The following is a 27982-nucleotide window of genomic DNA, read 5'->3' on the forward strand; positions in this document are numbered from 1 at the left end:
GGTCGTCGTTGATTGATTGATTGATTGATTATCTCCAGATCACACAGATCACAAACTTATCAAGTAGCAAATAATAATTTGCGGAGCTTATGGCTTTGCGTTCTTCTTCTTCGTCTGTTACTAAATCACTATTTTTCTCTTTCTCTCTCTCGTTCTCTCTCTGACTCTCTCCGCAGATACGACTGTGAAGATTCCAAATCAGCATGCAAAATCCTGTAAGTATTACCTCTAGAGTTAGCTTCTACTGGCTGAACCGAACACTTGTTATCATTGTTATTACGTTGCTGCACTTGTTTATAGTTTGGCGTCGTGCTGGGCGCGCTATACCTTAGTTGTTGCTCTTTCCAGCTTTTGAAAGCCAATAAATTACTTTGCCACTTAGTAGTTACAATGTTGCAACTACGTTTTTCAGACGGACGGGATTACTCGTTGCTTTTCTACCGCCTGGCTGCTCAAGCTAGACATCCTCCAAGCGTTGTGTTTCGATTCGATGCTTGATTCGGTGCAAAGTGAAATAGTTTTCTTTGCTCGATGATGTTTTCACAACTTTTCCGGGTTTTCTTTCACAAAACGCATAAAGTCGGGAGAAATTTTCCATCTGGAAGATTCTCGAATACTCTCGGGACAGGAATTTATTGAATAGAGTTTGGTGTTTGGCAAAAATTACTTCGTGCAAAGGCACTAAAGGCGTCGTTGGGTGCAAATTTTTACTGATTGATGAAATTCTAGGAATTGTCCTTTCGACTCCAACGTGAAAGTGGGTGGGTTTCAACCTTTTTAACCATTGCAAATATAGTTCTGCTCCTTCTGAAAACTTATAGATTTTGCATCTCATCTAATATTGAAATGCTAACCCGCTTAGCCTCACAGTCTACTGGAATTCATTACTAAATAGTAAATAAGTATTATAGCGTAGGAATGTTTATCTTTTAACGTCTTGTCACATTTCTATTTGCACTCCTTTATTGTACTCTGTTTTACTGATGAGTAAATTAACTGAAGTAAAGGCATGAATAATATCGTCGAAAGGCCTTCAGAACTGGTAATTTTTTTTCCAATTTTTGTTGTGAAACCTATTGGAATTAAAGGGTAAATAGTCACTCAAAATCAAAGCATCCAACCCTTGAGAGTGTTTTAGAACAACAGTTGATTAAGGCTGATGTCATGCTGAGGCGACAAGCATCGCTTTGCGTTCTACGTTCTAATAAGAAAGCAATGCAACGCATTGGTATGTCATGCTGGTGCGACATGTCGCTTTGAAACTCACTACAAATTATCACTTCTCTAAATCTGATAATGCTTGGAATCCTTTCTTTCAGGTGCCATTAAAAACTCATCAGATCATGCCGAAATTTTAACCGAAAAAATTCCTTGTTTTTTACCGGAACTAAGAATTCTTGAAAATTTCTCGCCGATTAAGATATTTTTTAGTTTATTATCACTAGTTCGGACCTATCTTTGAACTATTGTGCTTAAAACCCGGAACCACTGCTTCAAACCGAGAAAAAAACAATATTCTCATTGGATTCCTACTTGTCGCGCTTCAAAACACCCTGGCATCAGCTTTGTCGCGCTTTCCAATGCGCTCAGTATGACAAGTCTGCGCCTTTTCCATGGAGATCAAATGAGAGCAGGTTTGTCGTGTGAACGTGTTGCAAATCAACGCGCTGCTCGTCGTCTCAGCATGACATCAACCTAACTCGTTGAGAAGTCAATTATTTAGATCCGCGTGCCGCGTGTTTTCACATGCGGCAAATACTATTCATGAGAAACTGTGTTTAGTTTTAGTTTAAGGTTATGTTAAGTAAAAGTCGTAAAATCTCATTGCTACACCAAATGTGGTGCTAACCTCACGATAGTATCACTCATTTTCAACATCTTTCATCTTTTGCTAATTTTCTATCCGTCTATAGTTTTTAATTCTTGAAATGTTCTTGCATAAAATTCTCATTTATTTATATAATACTTGTACCCCGTATAGCGTATTTGTTTATTACACTGGCTCAGCGTTGACCTGGCACTTGAATAAACAAACAAAATCATCGTTCAGTGTATTATTGTATTACCTCACTCACACGGAGAAAAAAGATGACAGTTGTTCCAATTATTGAAGCTGATTGATCAACTATGATTATGTTAGATTCAACTGTAATGATATAATTAGTAGAATGCAAAAATTCAATTAAAGATTATAGTTGAATCAGCTTTATTTATAGTTGAATGTAAAAATCATACTAATTTAGTTGAAATTACTATAATTATGATTGAATACAAGTTGAAAGTTTAATATTTAAAGTTGGTAGAGAATTAATCATAAATGTGATAGAATGTAAGTGGAAAATTGTTGAAAATACTAAGGACTGTATTCCAAGAAAAATGCAACACTTTGTTTTGTGAATAACTTTTGAGTGCATGGATGGAAATTAACCACCCTTTTTCAAAATCAAGCCTATTTTTGAGTAAAAAATTTTCTATTTTCTGAATTTCAACCTTCAAAATTATCCAAAATTTTGAATTTGTTCGAAGTTATGACAAATTCATCAAACTGTTACAAAAACAACACATTTAACTTTCTATCAATGCCCCACAGATTTCGTTTAGTGGCAAGATTCCAGATCCAACCAAAACAGAGTTTAAACATTGCAGGACCTATGAAGTGCTATAAGGAAAACGATCGCATTTGGAGGCAGTTTTCTTTGTATATACAGCCATATATTCATCATGTCAATCGTTATGAAACACTGACTGATTTGCTACTTCCACAGATCGTCAGCCTGCTCAAATATTAGGCATCAATTTTTTCAATTTTTTTCCGGAAAATACAGACAAGACTTGTCATGAGAAATTTTTAGCTGGAAACCTGCCAGTTGCCCGCTAAAGAGTTCGTTTTACTGATCATTGCGAAAGTTTTCAAAATATCTCCTCACTAGTGATCCAAATGTTTTGCGCACGATTTGACCACCGTGTTTTGTTTATTTTACCGGTGGGCAGCTTTTTTAACTTGTAGAAATGAAGACAGGCCTGTTTATTAGTCAGCTAGACGAACGTGTCAGAAAAATTCAACTTTATTATAACTTCCCCTAACACCTTTTCGGATTGCGCTTGATTAAACCTCTCGCATTCTTTAACTTCATGGAATCAATCATTTTAACTTTTATTCCAATTTGAGCTCACTTTTGAATCCGCTAGGACTTTTTCAACAAATTACTATATGAACTTTGGTTGAATAGTTGATTTCAAGCTGTCTTCGACTGGGACTTTACAGAATTTTTCGCAATCCTGCCCAAAAACAAAATCAATCTCAAAAATCACCTGAACGATTTTCACCAAATTTTACACATATACACATTACATCACTATGCAGCTTCACTGAAAATTTGGTCATCATCAATTTCCATCCATCCATTCAAAAGTTATATACAATACAAAGTGTTGCATTTTGTTTATTTTCGAATACACTCCTTACATTTTATTTTCCGTGCACTCACACGCTCTCTCGCAACACTGGCAAAATTTTCAGGGCGCCACCACCCATTGGCAGTGCGACATCAGATCAAAACCAGTGCCACACTGTCCGATTCATTAAACAAACAAGATGATAGCACTTAATGTTGCAACAGTGCAAACCTACACGGAAAATATAAAAAAAAGTAAAATTTACCTAGAAGCAAAGGTGGTCTTTTTCCACCCATCTTTCCCTGTATATTTTATCTTTTTTCCATTCACCTAGCAAAAAAAGCATTTTTTTTTTCGCAAGAGTTTTAAACCACTAGGTTTATTCATCCCGGTAAGGGAAAATTTTACCTTTTTAATCTATAAGGTTTGTTGTAAATTTTCGTCGGGATTAGTACACGCTTTGAAAAATTACCCAAAATGAACGCGAGAGGGAAAAAATAGTTCTGCACAACCACGTTGCAAACCACTTTATGGTCAGAAGGAATGATAGCCAAGGCTTTCAAATTTTCGAGATCGGCATATCCCGGGGCAGGTATTTTACCTTGCTAACCTAAAGAGGAATGGTCCTGATAGATTCAAATTTTCTTTCGACGTGATTCTACATATATAAGTGATACAAGCCTTATATAAAAATAAATTTCTGTCTGTCTGTGGGTCCCTATAGAGTCAGAAACCATCGAGCCGATTAGTATGAAACTTGACAGGTGGGTGTTTTTGAGGCGGGGAATGTTTCTATAATGGTTTGAGACCCTCTCTCTCTTCCAACTGGAACAGTGGGAAATTAAAAAGGGGAGAGGGGCTCCAATACAGAATTTTGAACAACTCTAGAATTAGTACAGCATATCGAACCAAATTAGGCATAAGAAAATTTTTGTATTCGAAAAATGGTTCTATAGTTGTTTGAGACCCCTCCCTACCCATGTAGTTTTTTGCATAACTCATTATCTAATCAAGCGAAGGAATTCAAATTTGATACGCGAAGGTATTCGGGTGAGCAAAATGTTCCCAATGTGGTTTGAGACCCTTCCCATTTTCCATAGGGAAAACAGTAAGGAGAAAGGGGGCTCCAATACAGTTTTGGCGTAACTGGAGAAATAATCAAGAAAATGTAACTAAATTTAGCATGGGAAGATATTTCGATACAGGAAAAGACTCCATGATTGGTTGAGACCACTCCTTGATTCCAGTGCTAATGAGGAGATATTAAGAGGGGGGGAATCCGCCATACAACTTTTTTGAAGATCTCAAGATTTAATCAGTCGAAAGACGCCGAATTAAGCATGGGATTGTATTTTGATACGAATCATGTTTCTATGATTATTTGATACCCTTCCCTCGTTCCAGTGGGGAGATAGGTAGGGGAAAGTTGAGCTCACACAGCATTTTTTGCAAAAACTACCTTAGATCCATAGATTTTTTTTAACGGATTTTGGAAACGAGAAATATTTCTATGCTTATTTCCCACATTCTAGAGGATTCATGCATATGGAAGAGGGAGGCACAATTTTTTGCATAAACCGATAACTTCAAATCAAATCAAATCAAACTTTTTAAGCAAATGGAGCCTAATTTGAGATGGGACAGTATATGAAGGCGAGAAATGATTATTTTAGACTCCTCCCTTCTTTCCAGTGGCGTTATAGAAAAGGGAGTAGGGGAAAAATTTACAGAATGCACCAGTTGAGCATTAAGGCTATTTACAGCGCTTAAAATCATGTAAGAACCTAATGGAAAGTTTACGACGATTCAGGAATTTACTTTAGGTCTGGCTAGAAAAAAATAACGATAAAAACTCCATTTTTAATGATATTTTCGTTAAAAACTCATCCAGCTAGAGAACACACCGTGGGGTAGAACACCGAAACAAGCGAACACAACGCACCGTACCGGAAGGGCAGTAAGAAATGGAATAATGATTATACGTAATGTAATAATTGAAATACAAATATCAAATGTTCACTTACATGTTAATCAATTTTTGATCCTTGATCCCCTTTTCTTATTTTCACCATATCTTTTTGGAAAAAATTAGCAACTCGCCGTCTTTGACATTTTCTGACAGCTTGTAACTTAAAGTTTCTATGCTCCCAAAATTAGAACGATACTTGAACCCGTTGATGAACTAGAAGCATTTTCGTGGGAGTAAAAAAATTGCGATTTTTCTGAAGTTAGGGGAGACTTGATCCCCTATTGAAGGAGACTTGATCTTTTACTCAGGAAGCCCTAATCCTTGTATAAAAATCTAACAAAACCCCAAGATAGAATGTTAATTGACTATTTAGGTAATGTTTGTTCTCATTTCACAATTTATAGCAGACATAAGAAGAAAATTCTATAACTTTGTCTCAACGCTAATAACATTGCATACTTAAAGGCGCTATTTTTTATAATTAAGAGAAAATAAATTATTTTTGCTCTTTTCTTCAGACAATTGTTTGATAAATATTAGTTTTTGGATAAATATTTGTAATTTCGTAATCAGCAATCATAATGATCAACTCAGAAGAAGAATATGCCGTTTTGAAGGGGGATCAATTGTACCCAACTCTAGGGGATCAATTGTACCCATAATCATCATTTTAGAAAACTTTTTCTGAAAAAAGTTGAGAGTTTTCCATTGCTTTGAAAATATGGCATTATGGAGTTCATTTTACGCTCGAACGATTTATACATTGGAACAAATATTTTTTCATAATTTTCCCATGTTAGGAACATTTTAAAGTGATGAAAAAAGATCTTCAAGTTACATTTTGTGAAATTTTTCAAACAAAGTTCAATTACTCAAACAATTATTTTGTTAAAATTTTTTAAACTACAAGCATTGTTATTTTGCTCATTTTGGCACATTTTTCTAGAACAGTGGATCTTTGTAAGACATTCCAGTTTCGAGATGTAGCTAAGGGATCAACTATCCCCAGGGATCAAGTATCCTCATTCTCCCCTATAGGTAAAACGCCTTCAGGTAGGTAACAAAATTCAGTTTCTTGACTTATATCGCGGCAAACAAGGGCAATTTAGTTATAATTGTGCATTTTTATCGTAATTTGGGAGTCAGCAAATAAAAAGAATGGCATTTTGTTTTGATATTCGGGTTTTCTCAAAAGTTAACAGCATTTAAAATTTGAGCGTAAAACACGTGGTCCTGCGGGAACTCTGCCCCAATTTTGATATAGTTAATTTTAGTTAAAATTTGTGGGAAGTTAGTAAAATACAACAAAATATTCATAGTCTTCCGAAAGTGCACACGAGTGAAAAAACAATGAGATGTAGTTTCATCAGATTGCGCAGGCTGATTAATCATAAAACCTTATATGTTACCCATGAAAAATAGCAAGTTTTACGCTGACTCCATAAATCCTTCTGTTTCTAAGAACTAAAGTCGTTTTTTATAAACTTTCCATCTAATAAATGATGAAAAAGCTTGTCTGCTACAATAAAAATGAAGAAAAACATCATAAGAAGCCATACATTAGTGTATTTTTGAGAAAGGTTTGCCCGGTCTTATCCAGGTTTGCCCGGATATTTAGTACAAAATTTGAAAACAGTTCGGCCCGGCCTGATTGCCCGGATTTCATTGATAATTGCCCGGATTTTGCCCGGATGTATTATTTTTATTTGGCAAATCATACAAAAAAAAGCACCGAACGCCTCCAAAACGGAATTTTTTGAGCAAGTTTTATAGAAATAATCATGAAAGGTTTTTTGAAAGCGATGAGTTTTGATGACAAAAAAATTTCATCTAGATTTTTTTGAAAAATTTCTGGGTTTTGAAAAAATTTTCCCGGATAATGTCCGGATTTATGGTTGTCCCTTTTGAAATCAAATGCCAGAATCTCGCCAGGATTTTATAAAAAGCTGCCTGGTTTGTCCGGCCCGGATACGTGTTGAAAAAATTCTGGCAACCTTAGATTATATGATATAGTTTCCTCTTCTCAGTGCACAGTGGCAGGGGTGCCAGGTGGTTTTTACAAAAATCAGTACACCGCGATGAAAAAAATCAGGATTTTTCAGGACACCTCTAAATTGATGAAATAACATGCTGATCTGTGTAGATTGATAACTAAAGGCAAAAAACAGGTCCTAAAGACGCCTCAAATATTGCAACTAAAGCGAGAAAAACCTTGGCTGGTCTGAAGTCAGTATAAAAAAAACACTATTTAAATACCATTTGAACTGAAGTTTATCATCGGTTAAACTGGTTAAACTATTTTATTAAAAAGTTGTTTGATTTTCTCACCAAATTTAGTAACAGTTTAGATATTTTTTTAAAAATCAGGACAAATCAGGCGCTTTTGAAAAATCAGGACGGCCTCTCGAAAATCAGGACAAATCCTGAAAAATCAGGACACCTGATACCCCTGCACAGTGGTCCAAAAGGGCCTAAAGTGGAACTTTTTTCCTTGAGCTTTTGTATTTCATTATAGCTGTTAGGTGTGTTCAGAACATTTTCTTGTTAGACCGTTCCCCATAACGTGAAAGTATCAGAAATTGGGAAAAGCTTACTAAGATAAAAAACAAAAACACTAACTTTTATGTTTGTGGACATAGAGACAAAATTTGTTCTATAAAGTTGTAGATGTAATAAAAATATAAAACTTTGAAAAAATAATGAGAGCTCTATCTCTCTATCTATCTATCAGAGTTATAAAGTTTTTAGTTTAAAACATACCTAAAATTTGTTTTTTATACTTAACTATTGTAAGTTTTGAGCTAAAGTAAATATAATATTCACAATATTTATTGAGACACTCAATACGCACATTTTTCACTAGATTTTAAGTCTCTACGGCCTTTCCTTCCAAAGTTATCGCATGGTCTCCTTTGGCCGATTTCTTTTGAATACAGTTTTTCTTTAAGCCTAAACTATGAAAAATATTTTATCCGAAGACTACATTTCGATTCGAGTTAAAATTAAAAAAAAAATTAAGCTACAAAAATGGGTTATCTTTTTTAAGAGTAATATTCATCACTATTTTTGAGAGACACTGCTTCGAAAATTTTGACGCAGCATTAACAGTAATGAATATCACCTTTAAAAAAGTGATCCCATTTTTGAAGCCTTTTTACTGCAGTCTTATTTTTCGAAATGCAGTCTTATTTTTCATAGTGTAGGCTTTAAGAAAACCCGTATTCAAAAGAAATCGGCCAAAGGAGACCAAGGTTATTGATGAAAAACTTGTAATAGGCCTAAAATCCATTTTAGCCTGCAGCGCATAACAATTCACAAGTTTGAAATTTTCTAAACAAATTTGAGGCATTCTAATGTACACGGATGAGCAATATACGGTAAGGAAAATCTTGATGAGACAAGAAAGGGTACTATGGGGTCTACAAAATATACCGTGTGTGAGAAAAAGTTATGGATTAAAAAATTGTGTTACTTCGAAAAAAAAGAGTTGCAAATTTGTCCAGCTAGCGTTTTTGCCACTTTTTTTCGGAATATTACAACTTTTTCAATCCACAACTTTTTTTTCTCCCACGGTAGATTTTCTTGACCCCAAAGTAACTTTTTCTTGTCTGGTCAAGATTTTTCAAACCGTATATCGTTCATCCGTGTACAACCGAAAACCAAATTGCCCATCACATATAAATAACCTTTTTTTCTGATAGGTGTCATTAGTCAAATTGAAAGTTGCCTCTATGCATTCATCAAAGTTGATTCGAAATTTTATTCCATTCATCATGAGATCTGACGAAGATTTCTTCGAGTCTGCATGAATAAGCCTTTCTTCGAGTAAATTTGGTGGACTTGCTATCTCATCTTCATATCCTCGGGCAAATCAGGTAAATCAGGTACAGCTCACCATATTATTCATCCCTCGATGGAATTCTTTACTGCGTACAGGTTCGAGCAAATAATCACATCCTAATCTAGGCTAAAATTGGACAAAACATCTACGGGCAGCAGCAGCAGCAGCTAAACAACATCAGAAAAAAGGATCACACTCGGTTTTTCCCCCAGAGATGTTGCGAGGAGTGACATTTTTAGTACAAAACCCTGTTTGTGTTTGCGGAATTCTCGGAAGCTGTCTAAGGTTCACTTTCGTTTTTCGCTGACGGATTATCAGGGAAGTTTGTCAGCGTTGCTTTTGTAGGATTTCGTATTGTTGCACTTTACTTTCTAAAATGAATTAACATTTAATCTTTATATGTAAGTTTAAATCAAAGAAGCAAAACTAGGTGGCTAAATATAGAAATAAACTTTGCAGTTTTGATTAACCGGGGAGTAATATTTTTAAAACATAACCACCAGAGCCCTTATTTTAAATTCATTAACTGTTTATAGCGAAATCTTCAAAGACATTCGTTTATATTTGGCTTAAACCCAGCCGGAATTTTTCCACCGAAATTGGTCTGTTTCACGGTTCGCATGTTTCCCCATAAAATGCTCTCTGGAAAATCTGTTACTGCCGAAACCGAGAACGATTTCCTCCGGTTGTTGTCGGATGAATCCTGGCCAGTGAAGCAAAATAATACCCTCTCGGCCTCGCCATACGGCCTTCCTTTTCAGGCCTCTTCCCCATTCGGGATGCGACTAAACAAAATTATTTGTACCCCGAGCGGGGGGTTTTAGGAAGCCCCATTTTCGTTTCAATAATGATAACTCTTAATTAAAGAAATTCACCTTCATGGAAAGATTTCTCGGTTGCCCGGAATCTGCAGAAAGCTAGATGATTTTTCAGAATTCGAAACAGTGATTCACTTCTCCAAAAATTTCGATACAAATAAGGTGCGGAGTTCAGCTCTTAGAACAAAATATTCCACAGTGGAAATCGGTAAGACCTGCAGAATTCAGAGATTCAGAAGTCAGTTCCAGAATTGGAATCCAGACACGAGTCAAATAATAATTAAGATTGAAGGTGATGTTTCGTCAAGCACGTGTCCATTTGGATTTTATTTTAAGGACATTGTAATTGATTTTACCTATAATAAATTAACATCAAGGACTGCCTGCGAATTATGGTACCGAAAATATAATCCAAAATATACCGGTCCCGTGCTTCAGTTTGAAGCAAATTTAATACCCTCCTGCACCCTCTAATTCTCTTGGAAATTAGGTCAAACTGTATCAAGAACACTCGTTAACAAATGTTTTATGCCCATCTCATTCAATTCGGTCGAACAAAAACCATCTACTTTTGGACACCCACGCACGCACGACGACACGGCGGCTCGTGTTATCGTATGGCGGCAGGGATTACAAGGATGTGATATTGGATCGACCATCAAATCCAGATGATCTGGTTTTTGCTGCAATTAATTGGTTGTATTTGACACTGGAATTATTTGTTAAGTAATTTCCAGCTGAGACGTTATGAAAATCGAACACAATAAGAGGGTTTCTAAATTGTTTTCTTTTCAGATTAAGCATCCTAAATCAGTGTTCAAATTCAAAGTTCAGATGCAGGATTTCTCGAAAAAAAATCTTAAATTTTCAAGGAATCAATCAGGCCACTGACTGCTCCCATTCGAACAACATTATCCTATTCATTCGGGCCCATCTGTTTTTTCTCCCCAGGAGGGGTTTCTCCGTAAGTGACTAACGACTTTCGCAATTTATTCCATTGTCCGTTTGTCCGATTTTCGGTACGACCATTCCGACATCCAGTCAAATTACGTTTTGAGAAAAACGCCCAAAAAAAATCAACCATCTCGTTTGCGCGTGGTTTGGAAATTAAAAAATTAGTATTGATTTTGGGGCAGCATCCCGAAGCTCCTGCATCCCAAGAAGAAGAGGAAGAATATTTCGGAAAATCATACCTACTTTAAAGGCTTCTTCAAAGAAACATTGGCCCCGGTTCACAGTTCATACACACAATCGTCGTCAGTCGTCAGCCAGGTGGGATGTTATTTCTCTTTGATTGGATTCCGTGGAAAATGGGGGCCAGGCAAGCGAGGTGGTTGCTGAGTTCTCTTCATTTTTAGGCCGAAGAGTTCCGATCGTATTATCAGTTGGTAAATTTCCAACCACCCTCTCACACACATCGGGGTGGGTCCTAGCTTGTGTGTATCACTTGTCACTTGTTTGTTCATATTTAATTTGCTGAATATTTGTGACTGTGGGTTGGGAAAATAAACCGGAACATTACTAAATTATTGGTTGTCCAAAGCGTTTATTTTCACATTTTTTTGTAAACAGAGAGCACTAATATTAACCATCTCTAATTTGGAGTAAAAATTCTACACGTCTTGTAGCATACATAGGGTAGTGGATGATGGAGACCCTCAGGTTGACGCTTATTTAACTATACGAAACAACTCAAATAAATATTTGAGTTCCATTAGTGTAACGTATTCAGACACAGTACCTAGGAGTTTTTTTTTCCTTTCTGGCAGAAAATTGAAATCGTGGAAACGTTGAAAAATGCCATTTTAATTCGTGAATCAAACACTGAAAATCAGTCAATGTTTGGGGCAAAATTAACATCTACTTGGACGTTATGTGCTCTTTAAAATATAAGCTTGAAATATTTGTAGATGCACAAAAGTTACATACACTTCTCGCCAACATGTAATGCCAACGCCATTTTATGAAAACCAGACTTTTTGAACTTTTTTCATCCAAATTGCAATATCTCATAAATTTTGTCATACTTATTATTTGAAGTTTATAGTATGATTATTGAAATAGAGTGGGCGAAACAAGAAAACCGCTGCGTTGCTTGTTGGAATATCGTTAATATTTTCTTCTACAGTTTGTTTTGAATTAGTCACCGGATAACTCAAACATAAGTTTACTTCTGTATTGATGAAGCAATTGGCGTTGAGGACTAAAAATATGAAAAAAAAAATGTGAAATAAGAACAGTATCACTTAATGTATTTCTACAAAATCAAGATTATTTCTTAAAATTTACCAAGTAAAAGTAATAATGCTTCTACGAGCTATTTGAATAGATGACTGCATTTTAGGCGTTTTATAGTATTCCAACAGGTTTTAAAGGGATTTAAAGAGATTAAACCGCTTAGTTTCTTCATTCAATTGACGGGAAATGATGAAACACAAATTGTGGACTGAATTCGAATCTAAAAAACAGACTATCATTCAAAAGTATTAATTTTTATATCAGTAACACACTATTTTTCAAGTTTCAAGGTATAGATGGTAGCACTATCTTGCTATTAAATGGAATTATAAACCATATTCGACTATCCGGGCATACTTGAGGTTGCCCGCTTGAGTGCTTGATGATTTTGGTCAAGAAACAAGTACTTGCGTGAGCCGTTTAGAAATTCTAAGATCACTTAATCAAATTATTAGAATTGCATCAAGCTCACTGAAGAGTAAATTTGTTGGACCGGTAATCGGAAAAATTTTGAACTTTTGGATAAAACTCGATGGACCAGAACCTAATTGGATAAGCGATGCTAAAGATTTTTTTATGTTTCCTTTTTTATTTTTTTTTTTTTTGTTAAAAGTTTTTAGGTAAAGAAAACTACTGTACTCAAGGTCAGAAAATTATTAAAAAGCATTATTTTATGTGCGACCCGCCGAGAAAAATGGAAAATGGTTGCTCACCCCTGTCCTACGATCAATAATGTATCGGTTGTGAATTTTGAAAAGGCGAATGCGCCAAATGTAAACAAATGGAGTTATTAGATGGCTCAAAAGAGTACGTTTGAAGTCCTACATTTTGATAGCACAAAGTTATCAAATGATATTTGGTTTTCGAGAAATTAAGAAAACAAAAAAATATTTTTGCTAGAGCTTATGGAGCTGTCAAACTTTAAACGCGTTTTTTTCGAAACAGAGATGTTGGCGCATACGCCGTATGCAAAATTCGAAATCGATATCATTTTCTCTTAACAATTTTATAAAGATCATATTTAGGAAATCCCAGTAAATCAATAGTTTCGTTTTGAATATGAGTAACTGTTTCACATTTAAATAAAAAGGGAATAGCTTTGAACTGGCTGGTAGAATTTGAATTGATAACTTTAATCATCACTTTCATTAAGCACAAGTTTCTCGTATAAAATACAAAGATATATCGCTTTTACATTAGATATTTGTGAAGAATTTTATAAACATTCATTTTATGGATAGATTCATGTTTACATAAATAAATTGAAAGTCTTTATAATAAACATTCCAGATTTTATAACCCGAGCAATATTCGAATATTATTGAAATAAAAAACGGGCTATCTAGAGTAAATTTTTCGATCAGTTAATAAATTTGTCTTTGTTTAAACATTCTTCATCCGAAAATCAACTTGGAAAAAAACAAAATTTAAAAAACTACTGCTACTACTACTAGTTGCTGAAATTAGACCAATCCGCCATACTGAGTTTCTCTATAAAGTTCCATACCAGTTTCGATTTTAAATTCAAATATAGGACAGATAAGGGCATAATGGCCAGCTTAAGAAAGAGACTAATTTAACCATAGAAAACAGCTAAACACGAAAAAAGACTATTTTCTAAAAGGCTGAGACTTCGAAAAGTATATAAAAACATCTAGAAAGCATTTAAAAATGTTTTGCCTAAAGCTAAAAATCAGTCACCATTCAGTACCATTCAAGTACCATTAATCGGGGCACGATGAGCATTTTCTCCCGCAGAATCGAGCAGCGAATTCATCTCGATGAATTCCTGGTCGAGGTGATTTTTTTTTTCATTAACCTTTCATGATCGATGCATTTTGCACTAAACGGTGAATCGAAGAAACATCAAATAAAGACAAAACAAAAAAAAATGTTTGGCCGTTTGTAGAATACAAACAATTCACAACATTGGTTTCTGGTGCTTTGTTTGACGAATGATGTTACTATCCGTATAATGCAGCCATTAAAATAATCGCTCATGAATGGTAGATGAAAAAAAATCACCTCGACCAGGAATCGAACTAGAATCTTTTGACACCTAACCAATAGGCTTAATCGTCTGATGAAAACTACTCAAGCTGTGGCTCTATAATTCAGTTGACTTCATCGAGTTGAATTCGATGCTAGATTTTACGGCAGAAAATGCTCATCGTGCCCCGATCAATGGTGCTCTAGACGCCCCGAGTCAACAAGTAAAAACGCGTTTAAAAATTGATTATAGTGAAAAATCAAAATTTTAATGATGTTGAAAACTGAGGAAAAATGTGTACATCATGTTGCAGTGCGTATCTTATAGATGGTTCAACGATCATATTTAAGAGCTCATTTTCCGGTGCCCAAAAATTATAATATTTTCGTCACTTATACTGCCGTTCTAAGCAAGAATGTGCCATGTGACTTTTGGGTCATTTTCACTTTTTTGCTGGAAACGGTTTCTTTTAGTTTTTAATAAACACAAACAAGTATACTTTGTTCTGAACTTATACGAAATTTTTATCAAGGTGGTTGTCTCTATGTTGATAGTTCTACGCAAGAATGTCACACTAGAGAAAATTCTATGAAAAATGCTAATTTTATAAAAAAAAATTGTCTTAAGATGAGTTCAAACTGTTGAATTTAATGTTATTCGCTGAAAAGAACACTAAAATAGAGGGAAGAGGAGGAGCGAGAAGTCTTGAGTGTTTTATTCAGAGAAATTTTCACTAAAAACTTTTCGGTAGGCACTACTTACAGGATCCATACTCAACTATACATTTTTATAAACAAAGAGGAACGTATTTCTCAAATTACGGTTGAGCATGAGTTTTTGGGAAAAAATAAACTACGCAAACTTTTAAAATGATAAAAAATTGCCGTGTGACAGTTTTTCGTAGAACTAGCATCGGCATGCGTTCTGATTCTACGCAAAAGTGTCACAAGGAGCATTTTTGGCTCTAATTTGCTGTTTTTTTTTGTAGGAAATGTAATTTTTTGGCAGAAAACATTGTAAAATGATTAACTTAAACTGTTTCACTACGAAACAACTGTCGGTGAATTTTTAGTTTGAGAGAAAAATTGGAAATACAGCTGATATTTCAATCGCGTTTTCTTGTTTGCACGTTTTTCCACATGGGACAATCTTGCTTAGAACGGCAGTATAGGAACTACAAAACAGTTCCTCAAAAAAAATTATGTGAGAAATTCTTACTTTCGTGGAAAAGTGGAGTTCTTACTATGCCCCAGGTGCTCGTTATGCCCTTATGCTGAAAGTATCATGCAAAGAGTAATTTTTACCCATTAATGAGTATATATTCAAACAAAGTTATTGCTGATTTGTCAAAAAAAATTCTTTTCTCATGATAAAACAATCATTTCACACAATTTCTCTTGAGTTTCGTGTAATGTTTGGTAATATTTATCATTTAATTATCAATAAAAAAAAGAAGGGTCGAAAATAACACCAATCATCCTACTTTTTAAGTTTTTTCTTAACATTTTTTGTATGAATTTATTTAAAGTTAGTAAAAAAAGTAATTTTTGAACAATATTTTCAAAATTTGCAAAAGAGTCCGAAACACCAAAAAATACTTTTTTGCAACCTCATTGTATGGAACTGCCCCATAGTGCATAATAATATCTATCTTTGCATGTTTCTGAAACAGAGAATTTATGTTAGTGATTGAGTTATTGAACTAATTAGGAATAGAATTTTCTCATTGAACAGCTGCTATCATTTTTGAACTTCTCAAACCCTGAGGTCTAAAAAGCTTCGTTTTGGTTCAAAACTTATCCATGATTTTTCGCAGAATTTTAAAGTAACATTTTCATGAGTAAATTTAACCTTTATGTTTATATGGGAAAATTGAATATTTTGTACTGAAAAATCAACATCATTTTTTTTCTTCTAAGTTATAAACTTATAAAAGTTCAAATTTACTCATGTAAACGTTACATGAAAATTCTGGAAAAATCATGGATGAGTTTTGAACCAAAAATGCCCCAGAATTTGAGAAATCAAAAAATTACCTCAAATCGACTCAGTCTACTGTCGCAGAGAGAGAGAGAGCAAGCCGACGATGTTCTCATTTGAAGCCTACGCGAGCACGAGCAATGAGCAAAATCAGTTCAAAATTTACAAACATGGCGCCCTTCCTATGTACATATCAAATCCGATTGAAACAGACTTCAGATGACTTTTTATTCGATCGTTTCACTATTCAGTTGGAATTGAGATTTGAAATAGACTTCTTTTGTTTCTGAACACGATCTATAGTATTGCAACTCACATATTATTATAGGTGTTTTGTACGGTTGAATAAACGTCTTCCTTAAGATGCCCATTCTGCCCTTATCTCGTCTAGCAAGTTTGGCGTATTGACAAGCTGAAATTTATTCACAAACTTGAGTTGTCAATATTGCACTAAGGTTTGGGGGGTGGGAGTTTTCATTTTTGGGTTTTTTTTTACTTTCAATGAGCACACTTCGGAGGTTCTTTTTACCTACAAATAATTCTGAGGTACCTAGCTTGGGAAATTTTGGGGAGGAACTCTTTCAATCGATAACCCAATGAGGATACAAGCACTACTATCTTAACTAATCATCTTTGAATCTAACTTGGAAATCATAGTTTCATGCAGCTAAGAGATTCTTCAAAACTTTTTTTAAATATAAGCTTTTAATCTGTTTTGGTGTGAACAAAGCACATAAGTATTTTTTGTACCACTCTATTCCAATACTTTTTGTGGAAGTCTAATTCGTGAATTTGGAACCGGACGAGTCCGCATTTTACAGGTGTGTTTCTGAACAACTTTCATTCTCATTCTTAGGCTATATTTTGCTAAACACCTTCTTTTCAAGATGTTTCATTGTATAATGGGCACCAGTTGTTCGTTGGCCTTCAAGAGAAGCCGGTGTACATTTGAGCAGTATCTACTTTATTTTAGTTTCTTTTTTTTTCATTTTTTATTTAGATACCTCAACAATGATTTCGATTCAATAACAACAGATTGTTGTTAGCACTGTGTTCATGGTGTCTTTCAAGTAAATTTTAGGTAGAACAATTAAGATAATGCAATTGCAAAGGTTAATTGTACACACCACAATTTTTCACGAGGATTTGATAGGCTAGGGAGAAAATTTGAATTCAATTATTGTGTGCATCGATGGTCACCGGCGGCCTTCCGTTTAAACTTCCCCTCCCGAGGCGCTGACAAAAGTGGCGGACCTTCGTATGAAGTGATTTACTTTCCAATATCCTTTAAAATATGCGTTCCATTCTTTATTTTCCTAACCGTGCGATATTCACCGCGCACTCACAAAACCCAACACACCCACATAAGAGCTCGGTTTTCATCCTTGGATCAAAACTCTGAACGGTTGTTCGTTTTTTCTATCTCTCCTTCTTTTCGCAGGAATGGCCGAGAGGCGCGGAATCGTGCGGAAAAAAACCGCCGAGACAAACTGAATGGATCCATCCAGGAGCTGTCCAGTATGGTGCCACATGTGGCGGAGTCTCCCCGGAGGATCGACAAAACGGCAGTGCTCCGGTTTTCCGCCCACGCCCTGAGGGTAGATTACGGTAAGTTGTAGTACCTCCTGAACCACAAAAAAAAAGAGCCACATCACATCCTAAAACAACGCCAGCCAGCCGACAACGGTGATACGATGAGGTTTATTGATATTGTCTCAGTTTTTTTTTGGCTGTTGGCTTGGCTCATTGCTATAAATGTAAGCCAAACGCCTAAATATACTTAGAGCAAAAAAGCTGTAGTATTTGGGCAGAACGTCTAGGGAGTAGTCAAAAAAATATTGTCAAAACTGAATTGCAAACTAAATCAACAGCAGCTTATTAGTTTAAGAAGGAAAAAGATCGCAAAATATTTGCCTCTCAAATATGAAGGTTAAGTCAGGGGTCGGAAAACTGTCGTTTAGCCAAAACAAGCCTGTGAAATACTACAAATTATATAGTTATGAAATCTATGAACTGACAAATCAGGTAGTAAAAAGTATACAAACTTCTTCCTTAAAACACAATTGTTTTGTAAAAATCCGTGGCACCCCCACAAAAGTGAAAAAAAATGTGAAATGACCATCCACATTAAAATGATAAAAATTAAAATAAAAATTATAACCGTAAAACAATGGCAAATCACATGAAAACGACCACGAAAACAAAAATGTCTAAAATGACAAAAATGACAAAATGACAAAAATGTCCAAATTGATAAAAACAACAAAAATGACAAAAATGACCAAAATGATAAAAATGTTCAAAATGATCAAAATAACAAAAATGGCAAAAATGACACAAATGACAAAAATTACAAAAATGACAAAAATTACAAAAATGACAACAATGACAAAAATGACAAAAATGACAAAAATGACACAAATGAAAAAAATTGACAAAAATGACAAAAATGAAAAAAAACGACAAAAATGACAAAAATGACAAAAATGACAAAAATGACAAAAATGACAAAAATGACAAAAATGACAAAAATTACAAAAATGACAAAAATTACAAAAATGACAAAAATGACAAAAATGACAAAAATGACAAAAATGACAAAAATGACAAAAATGACAAAAATGACAAAAATTACAAAAATGACAAAAATGACAAAAATGACAAAAATGACAAAAATGACAAAAATGACAAAAATAACAAAAATGACCAAAATGACAAAAATGACAAAAATGACAAAAATGGCAAAAATTACAAAAATGACAAAAAAAACAAAAATGACAAAAATGAAAAAAATGACAAAAGTGACTAAATTCACAAAATTGACCAAAATGGCAAAAATTAACTAAATTTGCAAGATTAGATTGACTTAATTGGCAAATTCACAAAATTGAAAAAATGACAAAATTGACAAAAATGACAAAAATGACAGAAAAGACAAAAATAAATGACAAAAATGACAAAATTCACAAAATTGACAAAAATGACAAAATTGACGAAAATGACAAAAATGGCAAAAATGACAAAAATGACAAAATTCACAAAATTGACAAAAATGACAAAATTGACAAAAATGGCAAAAATGACAAAAATATATGACAAAAATGACAAAAATGACAAAAATGACAAAAATGACAAAAATGACAAAAATGACAAAAATGACAAAAATGACAAAAATGACAAAAATGACAAAAATGACAAAAATGACAAAAATGACAAAAATGACAAAAATGACAAAAATGACAAAAATGACAAAAATGACAAAAATGACAAAAATGACAAAAATGACAAAAATGACAAAAATGACAAAAATGACAAAAATGACAAAAATGACAAAAATGACAAAAATGACAAAAATGACAAAAATGACAAAAATGACAAAAATGACAAAAATGACAAAAATTACAAAAATGACAGAAATGACAAAAATGACAAAAATGACAAAAATGACAAAAATGACAAAAAGACTAAAATGACAAAAATGACAAAAATGACAAAAAACACAAAAATGACAAAAATTACAAAACAGACAAAAATGACAAAATTGACAAAAATGACAAAAATGACAAAAATGACAAAAATGACAAAAATGACAAAAATGACAAAAATAACAAAAATGACAAAAATGACAAAAATGACAAAAATCACAAAAATGACAAAAATGACATAAATGACAAAACTGACAAAAAGGACAAAAATGACAAAAATGACAAAAATGACAAAAATGACAAAAATGACAAAAATGACAAAAATGACAAAAATGACAAAAATGACAAAAATGACAAAAATGACAAAAATGATAAAAAAGACAAAAAAGACAAAAATGAAAAAAATGACAAAAAATTACAAAAATGACAAAAATGATAAAAATGACAAAAATGCAAAAATGACAAAAATGACAAAAATGACAAAAATTACAAAATTTACAAAAATTACAAAAATTACAAAAATGACCAAAATTACAAAAACGACAAAAATGACAAAAATAACAAAAATGACAAAAATGACAAAAATGACAAAAATGACAAAAATGACAAAAATGACAAAAATGACACAAAAATGACAGAAATGACAAAAATGACAAAAATGACAAAAATGACAAAAATGACAGAAATGACAAAAATGACAAAAAAGATAAAAAAGACAAAAATGACAAAAATAACATAAATGACGAAAATGACAAAAATTGCTCAAATGGCAAAAATAACAAAAAATTACAAAAATTACAAAAATTACAAAAATTACAAAAATTACAAAAATTACAAAAATTATAAAAATTATAAAAATAACAAAAATTAAAAAAATTACAAAAATTACAAAAATTACAAAAATTACAAAAACTACAAAAATTACAAAAACTACAAAAATTACAAAAACTACAAAAATAACAAAAATTTAATATAACAAAAATGACAAAAAATATTGATCCGTTAACTGCCACAAAAAAATTGGGAATGCTTTATCACCTCGAGGCATTTTAATCTGAGCCAACATTATCGTCAGATTTTTCCAGATACTTTCGGTTTACAATGTTGATTTCACGCTAACGAGAATAAAAACATTGAATGTATTACAACTTCTATCTTAGTCACGGCAGTAAAATTTAGATTAGCTTAGTGGAGAAGTTTCGATTGTTTCTCAGAACGAATAATTTTAAATTCAAAAATAGAACAAGTTTCACTTATTTTTTCCCGATTTTCATTTCCAGTGTTTGGCAAATCTGAAGAAAGCCTTCAACAAAAGTCCCCAAAAGCGTCTGGAGGGCAGCAACAGCAGCAGCAGCAGCAGCCACTCGCCTCTCCGGTGGCCACCATCGTCAAATCCGAGGTTCAGGACACGTTGTTCCGGATGCTCAATGGTTTCCTGCTGACGGTGACGTGCCGCGGTCAGATCGTGCTCGTTTCAGCCTCCGTTGAGCAGTTTCTCGGCCACTGTCAGGTGCGTTGATCTAGCTAATTAGGTTTACTACTTTTCCGATAGTCCGAGAGGAAAATCAATAGTGGTTTTCATTTTCCGTTTATAAATTTGCTAAAATTTTCATGAAAATGCAAACTGAGCAAATGGAACAAAGTCAGTCGAACTATGTATGTTCTATGTTACTTTGTAACTAATTTATTCCACCCCGTCGGCAAATAAAAACTGAATACCTAACATGTGTGTAGGTAGGTGCTTGCACTATCAGGAGCCAGTAAAGTGTTAATGGGGTAAATATTTGTCTACTAATAACTGTTCAAGTAACAGTAACATCAGGCATCTCATCTCCCAGCCATCCGGACGATAAGTTTGTGTTGTCCGGTCGGTTCGTGATGCATTATGTAAGCACCGTGGTCTAGTAATTAGACAACTAGTCTAACTGTTTCAAAATGATTCGAATATTTTCAAGAATATTGAATTGAAAATTATCAAAGCGAAAATTATCACGATTTAGGGGTGCTTCAGAGCACTTAAAGTTTCGGGTTTTGGCCCTCAAAAATCACCAGAAGGGGGTACCAAAGGAAATTAGGAAAATCGAAATTTTAATTTTGACCACTTTTAAACATGGCTCATATTTTTATTGCCAACCTTTTTTCCAGACCGACCTGTACGGACTCAACCTGTTCAACCTTATCCACCCGGACGATCACAACTTGCTCAAACAACAGCTGATCCCGAGTAACCTGGGAAACCTGTTCGATGGATCCGTATCGGCTGGATCCTGCAGCAGCAGCAGATCCCCGGTATCGCCAGCAGCTTCAACTAGCGGTGCCAGCGCCGACGGTCGTTCAACAACGTCAGCAACCGGAACCGGAACTGCTAGCAATAATTCAAGTGCAACGGCATCGGACGCATCGGATTCCCATGCGCAGCGATCGCACGAAGAGGAAGAGGAAATCGATCGCAAACTGCGACAGGATCGGAGAAAGTTTAGCCTGAGGTAAAAAGATTTTAATTTTTATCTCTGAAAGGTGGAGAAGGCTAAATTTGGTTATGATTTTTTAGAATCGCTCGAGCTGGCCCCCGTTCGGAACCTACCGCGTACGAACTAGTCACCGTTGATGGTTGCTTCCGGCGGGCCGATGCGGCACCACGTGGTTCCAAGCAAAGTGGCCCCTCGGGACTGCAACTGTTGAGGAGGGCACGTGGCCGCGATGACGGAATTTCCCTACACAGTATAAATGGAAACGATATTGTAAGTCGGTGACCTTTACTGGAACGATAAGCCTAGTTTTTCCCCCTTAAAGATCGCAAACGATCATTAATTTTTGTTAAATTTATGCACAGGTCCTGGTGGCAATGGTGCAGGTCATGAAAGTGCCGACCATCTGTGATAGATTGATTGAGGCTTGCAAGTACGAGTACAAGACGAGGCATCTGATTGACGGCAGGATAGTGCAATGCGATCACAGGATATCGGTGGTGGCCGGATATTTGACGAACGAAGTGTCTGGGTTGTCCCCGTTCACGTTTATGCACAAGGACGACGTTCGATGGGTGATAGTAGCGTTGCGGCAAAGTGAGTATTGAGCACTCTTGGGATTCAGTAAAATCAGGATTTATTTCAGTAATTCAGGATTCAGGAAATCAGTAAATATCTATTCATTTTTTTTTTTTCTCAGTGTACGATTACCACCAGAAGGATGGTGAATCCTGCTATCGGTTAATGACCCGCACCGGGGATTTCATCTATCTGAAAACGACTGGTTACTTGGAGGTCGATGACACCACCAAGGTCGTGAAGTCCTTCGTCTGCATCAACCGGCTAGTGCCCGAAGATGAAGGTCGCCGTCTGGTGCGGGAAATGAAGCAAAAATACTCGGTGATGGTGAACCAACTGGAGTTACCGGACGAAAGCGACGAACCCGTTGTGGAAAACCCACAACAAATCGAGCGTGCCGTTATGAATCTTATTACGAACCTACATCCGAGCGAGGATGATCCCGTTCCGGTACCGGCCATATTGGAACCCTCTGGATCTGATCAGTTGGCAATTATTGCGCCAAAACCCAGCCAAGTCAAGTCGGCAATCGTTAAAAGTATAAACGTTATTGCCGTTGCATCGAAGAAGATGTCCGAGAACGGTAGTGAGTCACCTTACCGAGAAGAATCCACAAGTTCTGGGCCACCAATACCCATTACCCAAGACCATCGTCAAAGCAGCACCTCGGAAAGACCCTCGGTGCTGCAGAAAGTTGAAAGCAAAAGTTCAGCGTCGTCAGAGTGCCATAGAGTTCCGCCATTGCCCGGTTCCGATCACTACTTCACCCAACCCATCTCACCCTACAGTACAGCAAGCAGTTGCAGCAACTCGGTAATGTCACCGGCTTCTCAGCACGTTTTTCAACGGAACAGCAGGAGTCCATTCGGCGGTAGCATTCCGCCGATGTCTCCTCCGGCAACGGGTGGAACGATGATCTACACCAAGATCCACAGTGTGGACAGCAGCGGTGGTCAAACAACTACACGTACAACCAGCGTCCTAAAGCGGACTTATAGCAACAGCAGCATACCCAACAACAACGATGACAGTCATGGAGGCCATATTAGCGAGTACTTCGAGCTGAAGCGTTGCCGGCAGAGTGCAACCAACAACTTGAGTACCTGCCTGAGCGAACTGGTTAATCCGGCAACGAGTAAGTTTAGGCCCAGTTTCTCTTCAAAAACATGTGTTCAACCACTTCCTAAAATTTGCAGACCTCATCACCTCCCTACCGAATGCCTTTGAGGCCGTAGATCAGTCGCTGCTCAAGATGGAAAACAAAACGGCCATGATGAGGGATCAAGTGAGCGGCTACGAAAACCTGCAGCATTCGCAACTGCGGTTGAATAAGATTGTGGTAAGTTGAAAACATTGGAATACCTTTAATCCTACTCTGGACATTTTATAACTCTTCACATTTCGGGTGATCGAATACCGAATACTCAATTCAGGGCAATTCATTTACTAACGTGGTTTTCACACCACTCAGAAACCCGTTGTTCCCGTTGCCAAAGGGGGACCGCTTTACAGTCGCCAAAGTTGAGTCCCAGTATCACCAACGCAGGTTTCAGAGGTGGAATCCAGTTCATTTTGTTCGTCTGGTCCGTTTCTAGCGATGTGCCTGCGAGTTTACAACCGGCCCTACCGAATCGCTGCAGAACCTTTTTCAAGTTGCCATTCCCAAGAATAACCCCAAGAATTCACCTCCAGCAAATCCTTCAGTGATCCAGATAACTTCTCAAGAATCTTATCCCTACTATTTAGCAATCAAAGTGTCATCCAGGCACAGTATAAGGATGAGCCCCTGCTTTAAGAGTCGATACCATACAACGGGGCAAAACCAAGAATGACCCGGTTGTTTCAAGGCGTCTTTGCAACGACCTTCGGTTTACTGACGTTAGCATTTGGCAAATGTATGAAAAAGATAATATCTTCTGAATTATTATCTTTCAAAAATCAAACTCGTTCGTCAACGCAAAAAAAAGGTACGAAATCTCTCCATCTTGGCATCTAGTGCGAAATATTTCCAGTAGTAATATTATGGTCTTTGGGATCATCCTTTCGCAATCAATCGTCCTTTTCCCTCAATACTAATCCTTCACAGTGAACATCCTGCTAGAGAAGCTAGCCGCCTCAAGCTTGAAATTCTGGGAATGAGCAAAGTCCGTTGGTCTTACGCTGGAGAACACAAGACACACTCCGGGCAAGTACTGCTTTACTCTGGCATACACGAAAGAATAATCGTAGCCAAATTTAGAACACGGGTTAGAAACCTTACAATTTTCCAGTGTTATGTGCCAACTGACGTTTGCCGATTCGCAGGAGAAAGAGCAGTTTTACAGTCTATTGAACAGCGTGGTTGAGAGAATTCCGAAGGTTGACATTCAAATCCATTTGGGCAACTTGTTCCCATTATAAGTATTACCAACGCAGGTTTCAGAGGTGAAATCGAGTTCATTTGGTTTGTCAACATAGATATCTGGTCCGTTTCTAGCGATGTGCCTGCGAGTTTACAATACAATCGGCCTACCGAATCGCTGCCGAACCTTTTTCAAGTTGCCATTCCCAAGAATGTTTTCACCTCCAAATCCTTCAGTGATCCAGATAACTTCTCAAGAATCTTATCCCTACTTGCAATCAAAATGTCATACAGGTACAGCATTAGGGTGAATCTCTGCTAGCAGAGTGGATGCCATACAACGGAGCAAAATCAAGAATGACCCGGTTGTTTCAAGCCGTACAGGCTTCTTTGCAACTGAACGACTTTCGATTAACTGACGTTAGCATTTGGCAAATGTATGAAAAGGATAGTATCTTCTGAATTATCATCTTTGAAAAATCCAAATTGTTCGCCAACGCAAAAAAAAGGTCCGAAATCTCTCCATCTTGGCATCCAATGCGAAATATTTGCAGTAGTAATATCATGGTCTTTCGAATCGTTCTTTTGCAATCAATCGCCCTTTTCCCTCAATATTAATCCTTCACAGTGAACATCCTGCTAGAGAAGTTAGCCGCCTCAAGCTTGAAATTCTGGGACTGAGCAAAGTTCGTTGGTCTAACGCTGGAAAACAAAAGACACAGTCCGGGCAAGTACTGCTTTATTCTGGCATACACGGGTTAAAAACCTTACAATGCTCCAGTGTTATGCGCCAACTAACGTTCGCCGATTTGCAGGAGAAAGAGCAGGTTTTACAATCAATTGAACAGCGTGGTTGAGAAAATTCCGTAAGGTGACATTCAAATCCATTTTGGCGACTTCAGCGTAAAGATTGGCTCAGGACCTTGAGCGCATCATGGGGTGCCATGACCTAGGACAGTTGAGCCAAAACTTTTTGTTGAATTTTGTGGCAACTTCCCTCAACGACCAGCACATAAGGCCACTTGTTTATCCCGAGATGGCCGAACAAAAAATCAAATTTACCATATCGGCATCAGCCGAAAATGGAGAAGGAGCCTTCTTGACGTCCGCTACAAACGAAGCGTAGACATTGCATCTGACCATCACCTCGTCCTTGGCGAGATACGACTGAGAGTTGCACGTGTCCAACGGCGCGAGGAGAAAGGCGGGTGTCGATACGACGTCGACCTGTTGAAGAATCCAGAGGTGAAAAGGGCATACGTTTAACAGCTAGAGTCCCGAGCTTTGGAATTGCCAACAGACGGAACAGTCGAAGAACAGTGGTGTGGAATCAAGAATGCCTTTATCACCGCGAGCCATGGTGCTCTCGGTAAAGTTTGTGGAAGAAAAAGTGAATGAATGTCGGATGAAACGTGGAGGATGGACGATGATCGGAAAAAGGCGAAAGTCGGAATTGAGGAGCCATACCGGGTCAGCCAAAGCAGTCGCCCGCTTACGATATGCGGAGCTGGAAAAGGCAGTTGAACCAGCTTGTAGACGGGACAAGAGAGCCTGGACAAACTCCCTAGCCGAAAAGGGAGAAAGAGTCATCGCCAATGGAGATATCCGATTAATTTATGACATTTCTCGCCGCCCTAGTGGTACAAGAACTAATGCGAGAATGCCGCTGAAAGACCGAGCAGGTCAGCTGTTGACAGATCGAACAGATCAGCTCAAGCGTTGGACTGAGCACTTCGAAGAACTCTTCCGAGTCACGAATAGCGATGGCCAACAGAACCCGCAGCTCGAAGCGCCAACAGTAAATCGCATAAATGGCGTCAACTCGGAAGCGCCCTCGCTGGCTAAAATAGAAGCGGCAATCAAAGACATGAAATCCAACAAAGCGCCTGGAATCGATTGCATCCCTGCTAAAATGCTGAAAGCCGACCCTGCCTTGTCAGTACAAATGTTGCACCGTCTTTTCGCCTACATTTAGGATACTGCAACATTCTAGGCCGACTAAATACAGGGTATCCTCGTAAAGGTCCCGAAGAAAAGAGACTTGACATAATGACAACCTTCAAAGTACTCTGCAAAGTTATCCTGAACAGGTTTCAGGAGAAAATCGACGCTACACTCCGACGGCAACAAGCTGGATTCCGATCCGGACGATCATGTGTGGACCACATCACAACGCTACGAATCTTACTGGAACAAATCAACGAATTCCAGGACTCTCTTCAGCTGGTGTTCGTTGATATCGAAAAAGCATTCGACCGACTTATCCATGAAAACATCTGGGCGGCACTAAGGCGACGAGGAGTCCCAGAGAAACTAGTCCATCTCAGCGAAGCACAGTACGAGGCATTTTCACGATGGTGTTTTATCCGATCCGATCCCGGTAACTGCTGGAGTGAGACAGGGATGTATCTTATCGCCGCTACTTTTTCTAATCGTAATGGATGAGATTCTGACTGGATCGATCGACTGTGCGCCGAACCGAGGATTGCCGTGGAATCCTTCAATATTGGAGTAACTGAACGACCTTGACCTGGCTGACGATATTATTTTGCTCGCCCAAACTCAACCGGATATGCTGAGCAAACTCTACGACCTCACCGAAAGCTCCAAGGCAGCAGGTCTCAAAGTCAATGTCGGAAAGACCAAGATGATCGAGATCAACACAGGAAATCCCTCCAGTTTCAAGGTAGCTGGGCAAAAAGTTGAGAAAGTGAAGTGCTTACCGTATCTTGGTAGCCAGATTATGCCTGATATTGGTACCAAGAAAGACATCGAAACCCAGATCAGAAAAGCTCGATTTGCATTTGCGAGTCTTCGGAACATCTGGCGCTCACGTCAAATATCTCTACGAACGAAATCTTTAACTCAAACGCCAAATCCGCACGGCTGCGAACTTGGTGCACATATGCGGTAACGACGCGAAAACTGCAAGTATTT

The 27982-nt window shown here is 36.8% G+C and overlaps 1 protein-coding gene across 1 annotated transcript in view; it reads left to right on the top strand.

Annotated features, from left to right (window-relative positions):
• The window catches only part of LOC129752182 (hypoxia-inducible factor 3-alpha-like), a 43312-nt gene extending 19121 nt beyond the window's left edge, over nt 1-24191 (top strand). Inside the window, exons 2-9 of the mRNA XM_055747972.1 lie at nt 68-215; nt 17674-17840; nt 20938-21167; nt 21803-22143; nt 22209-22398; nt 22491-22722; nt 22826-23839; nt 23901-24191. Coding sequence (XP_055603947.1) covers nt 68-215; nt 17674-17840; nt 20938-21167; nt 21803-22143; nt 22209-22398; nt 22491-22722; nt 22826-23839; nt 23901-24052 — 2474 coding nt within the window. The 3' untranslated portion in view covers nt 24053-24191. The remainder of the gene's footprint in view (nt 1-67; nt 216-17673; nt 17841-20937; nt 21168-21802; nt 22144-22208; nt 22399-22490; nt 22723-22825; nt 23840-23900) is intronic.
• Nucleotides 24192-27982: the final 3791 nt, after the last annotated feature.

The sequence above is a fragment of the Uranotaenia lowii genome, chromosome 3 (genome assembly GCF_029784155.1).
Source record: "Uranotaenia lowii strain MFRU-FL chromosome 3, ASM2978415v1, whole genome shotgun sequence".
In the NCBI taxonomy this organism is placed as follows: domain Eukaryota; kingdom Metazoa; phylum Arthropoda; class Insecta; order Diptera; family Culicidae; genus Uranotaenia; species Uranotaenia lowii.